Source organism: Morone saxatilis, unplaced genomic scaffold (assembly GCF_004916995.1).
Source record: "Morone saxatilis isolate NCDOM2014 unplaced genomic scaffold, NCSU_SB_2.0 Contig18, whole genome shotgun sequence".
In the NCBI taxonomy this organism is placed as follows: Eukaryota; Metazoa; Chordata; class Actinopteri; family Moronidae; genus Morone; species Morone saxatilis.
This window is the reverse complement of record NW_023339740.1, coordinates 28,378,830-28,383,430: the sequence shown is the minus strand read 5'-3', so window position 1 is coordinate 28,383,430 and position 4,601 is coordinate 28,378,830. Positions and strand designations below refer to the sequence as shown.

The 4,601-nt window shown below is 41.1% G+C and overlaps 1 protein-coding gene across 1 annotated transcript in view; it reads left to right on the top strand.

Annotated features, from left to right (window-relative positions):
* The window catches only part of fam83c (family with sequence similarity 83 member C), an 18,986-nt gene extending 15,147 nt beyond the window's left edge, over positions 1-3,839 (top strand). The window contains exon 5 of the mRNA XM_035661835.1: positions 273-3,839. Within this exon, the coding sequence (XP_035517728.1) occupies positions 273-1,104 (832 nt within the window). The 3' untranslated portion in view covers positions 1,105-3,839. The remainder of the gene's footprint in view (positions 1-272) is intronic.
* The last annotated feature ends 762 nt before the right edge of the window (positions 3,840-4,601 follow it).

The following is a 4,601-nucleotide window of genomic DNA, read 5'->3' as shown; positions in this document are numbered from 1 at the left end:
TATATATATATATATATTTTAATGAATAATCGTTCAAATAATGAATTGCTGAATAATTTTTTGACTTTTGCCCAGTAAACTTGGAAGTTAGATTATTATCCAGAACTACAATTAAAACAATAGTTGTTGTTGTATTCTATTGTTGTTGGTACTTACTACGCTATTAATTACAGACTGTATCCTCAGTTTATATCTTGCGATATCTTGACTTTCAATGTAAAAATATATGCTAAAAGTATTCTAATCTCTACCTGCCCTCCGTCCTCCATCAGGCAGAGGGACAGGGACAGGGTGTGCTCTGAAAACTCCAGCAGCCAATCGAGTAACAGCGTGTCCAGTGTGAAGGCGGCACCAGGGATGACCTCCAACCCGGTCTACAAGGTCACTCAAAGTCACGACAAGAAGGAGCCCAACAACAACTCCCACCTCAGCCCCGAGAGGAGAGGTGGAGACCGAGCCGGAGGACAAACCCCGACGCCTCAGACTCACGTCACACCAGGATCGCGAGTCTCTGCTAACGGTGGAGCCAATCACAGCCCGGCGATGGACCGGCCGCCGCCACCGTACGGTCAGACAATGGGCATTGAGTGGAACAAGCCCAACCCGGTGGACGTCATGCGGTCAAATATCAGCGGCACATCCTCCAAGTTCCAGGGGTTGGGGTTGTACGACCACAAACTGAGCATGTTCCACAGCTCCGGGCTCATCCCCGGCACCCCCAGCTCAAACCTGACCCCCAAGACCCAGACACCCTCCCCGGTCAATGACAGCAAACTCCCCTCCAAGCAGAGGACTCCAACCAACCAACTCTTCAACAAATTCACAGACCTCTTTCTGCCCCCCTCCAGCAAAGAAAAAGACACCTACAACTTCCGGAGGTCACCGTCCCCTCTCAGCACGTCCTGGGGAGGGCCGGACCTCTCTCAAAATGAGCCGGAGAGCCAGCAGAGCCCGCCGCCGCCGCTCTCTCCGGTCGCACTGATGAGCCGGCAGGACCAGAAACGAATGACGCTGGGCCACAGCAAGCTGGACCTTGTGAACCAGTACAACCAGATGAAATCCAAGCAGGTGTACAGCCGCTTTGAGCTCAAGACCAGCAACTGAACTGGCAGGATTTCATCAGACTACATTCATGTTCGAATGTTTGTTCTTCCTATCAGTCTTATTACATTTATTATAGTCCATGAAGAAGAGTCTCCATGGACTCTGGTTGTTTTTCTAAAGTGGTCAGTCCTTCGTCTTCTTCCACAGCGATGCCTGGTGGAAATCAGCCATTACAGCCATGTTGGCTCCGAGGCTCCTTCACCGAGATTTTCTCTGTGATTCTTGAAACCATATTGCCTCTTTTATCGTGTGAGGAGCCTTTACAAGTGCAGAAGAGTTGTGACTCTTTGTGCGGTCGTAGTTTACAGAACACATGAAAGAAATCAAACATTTACATTCATACAAGCATTGAAACTGATCTGTGAAAATCACCCGTCATCCATTTTTTTTAGCAAAAAAAACAGTCAAACTGTTTCCGCAAATAAAAATGAGGTTGTAGCTGAAAGTAGTAAAAAGTTTAACATAAACCAGTGGCATGTCCTAACAGGAGATTAATTTAAAATGATAAATGGCAGCTGAAATATTAAAGAGACAATTATGGCTTGCAATTAACATTTTTACTCCCACTGCTGTTTCTAAAGTACACTCATTTGAGCATTTTTCCCACACAATTTTATACTTTGAGACATTACATAACAGCTTATTTAACAATAAATGTAATGTCTGAACTGAAATTTTAATTCTCCTTTGAAAGACTATATTGGCTGTAATAATACTGCAGACCTTGTGCCGGAGAGGATTAAACTGTTTTTAGACATACTTGTGGGAGTGCCTTGGGTGGGCATTTTGCACTGACATGGACAGGCACCTTCAAAAAAAATACTCAGCAGGTGATTGGATGAACAATCTGTCTATCAAAGGCAAACTTCAACCAATCTGATCAATGAACCATATATCATAGTGAAACTCCTACGCTTACTTGCTTGCACTTATTTGCACCGCCATTGCGTTTTTTGAGCAAACAGTCACTTCGGACACATAAAGTGTTAAACCACGCCTGTATCTCATGCTGTAGCTGCCAGTAGTTCATATAAGACGCCGATTGGTTCGGAACCATTGTGGTTCGGACATCGGAACCTGGCAAGATGGATTCTTGCGTGATCTGAAGTCCAGCTGCCTCTTAAAGTTAGGACAGTCCTGCTAGGGGACGCAATACCGACCAGAGCGTGTCATACTTTATAGCCAATAAACGTTGATAAAAGATGTTTTTCCACTTTTTCAACAAGGGTTATCGTAGTGTTGGTTCTTTACGGACCCCACTCTGAACTTTCAACATTAAAAGCTAATCTGGTGGAAGAACATCGTCAGTGTTGTGTTCATCCCACTTTTATAGAAAGGGGTCAGCAAACTTTACTATCAAAAGAGCCAAAAATAATCTGTAAAACATATTTGAGCATCATAATGCTAATTACCCACCGCAGAGCAAGCAAGGAAATCTGTCCACGCACTATTAAACTCTCTATTTTCCTTCAAGACTTTTCTTCTTTGGATTTTGAATCCATAGCTAGCCTGGCTAGGGAAACGCAAGACTCGTAGCCACAGCTATTGAGGCTCTGGAGCCGTAGGTTGCCGGCCTCCTGGTGTAGCTGGTGGTTCTGGTTTTTCATTCATGGATCATGGCTGCAACCTGTCAAAGACGTTAAGACGACAACAAAATTATGTGTAATGTGTAAAAGATTTTGAACAATTTTGTCCAAATAAGAGACAGAGAAATAAGAGAGATCCTTTTTTCTTTCTTAAGTGTTTTACTGTAACACTCCTGTATTATAGTGTATATAACACGTGCCTTGATCATCCTGCCTTAAGGTTTACAATTACATTTTAGACAAACGTAATATCGGCAGTGACTTCAAATATGTGTTAATTAGGGTACAGACATGCCTGTTTGAAGCCACTGTCCTCACAGGGATTGAGGAGTTTGTTGTAAATAATAGGAGTGCGATAATATTCCTGGTGCTGTATCTCGTTACAATTCTGGGAAATTAGATTGTAAATGTAGAAACTGAAGTGCTTTGAGGTGATGCAGACGGAAAATATTGTCAGACGGATAAACAGCGTCTTCTCAGAACTGTTTTTTTTTGTTTGTTTGAACAGTGCTGTCACATCCTTAAAAATAGTTTCTGTATGACATTAAGTTCTTCATCACAGAGGATTGGTTCCTCATACTGTACATTGTATACAATAAACAGCATTTTTGTTTCAAATATGTAGATTTGTATATAGACTTATAATTAAAGTTTCATTGTATTATTTTCATGCTGTTTTCTTTTAGTTTTTGTGATGAACTGTGCTGATGTACATTCATTTTTCATCACAGCACTACAGGGCTTTCCACAGAATTCCTCCTCAGCATGGAGCAGCAGTGCAGCAGACATGGAAAACAGATTTTTTTGCTGTTGTCACCTAAGCAATAATGATCGAGAGCGATCAATAATTTTGATATGTGTGTTTTCATTTTGTGTGTGTTTTTGTTTACGGTTTATTTCAGTTTGTATTGTTGTTTTTTGTAATTAATACAGTCAGTCGGACAACGTGCAGGCATCGATATGTCTCATGTTAGTCTGACTAATGTATATTAAGTTGTGTATATAATACATAAACTGTCAGGAATTTGGGTGATTGTTAAATTGTTTTATTTTTACATTATGTTGTTTACTGGAGAATGTGAATTTTCTGTTTAAGTCTGCTTAATTTGTAAGATGAACATTTTAGGATTTAATAAAACAAAAATTGAAGTTGAGAGCTGTCACTTGTGTTGTCACTGCAAAGACTATTGTCTTCATCAGAAAATGAGACAGTTCTTCAAGCTGATCCTTTTTTAGTGTATGTGGCACTGAGGGGGTTTGTAAAGATTTAACAAAAAATAAGCTTAAAATCTTTTAATCATTTCTAGTTTATACTGTAACAATAAATATGAGAATGAGGTCACCATTTTTAGAATAAAAAATAATTCTCAAATCTTAATAATCAAACAACAACTGCAAATGGAAACTAAGCTTCAAATTCTGATTCAATAGAGCTTTTTGAATTCACAAAGCACCCACTGACAGAATTACTTGTCTTATTAGGTATTAATGAGTGATGCCAGGACCATGTAATGGTTTCTAGTAGCTCAGTGAAGCGAGGACGTTTTGCTCGCCGTGTTGAGACTTGTGCGTCAGGCACTTGTGCATCAGGGATCACTTTTCCCCACTGAGCCTCCGTGCTGTATGTTTTCCTGTCAGGAAGTGCAGCTGCAGGGGTTGGGTCACAGGACACAGCATGAACAATGTGACAGAATAAAAACTCCAAGGACAGAAATGTGAACAATGGAGCGACCAAGAAACTGTGCCCCAAAAGGCCCAAAACTGGACAGGACAATGGTGTCGCATCATTCATCCAAACAAATCCAGAGACAGAAAGGAAACAAAGACAGAATGAACGTTTTTGCACTGGTCCTGCCCTGGACCATCTCCAGCACCTTTATTTTTACTTGTATTAATACATATCAACACCGT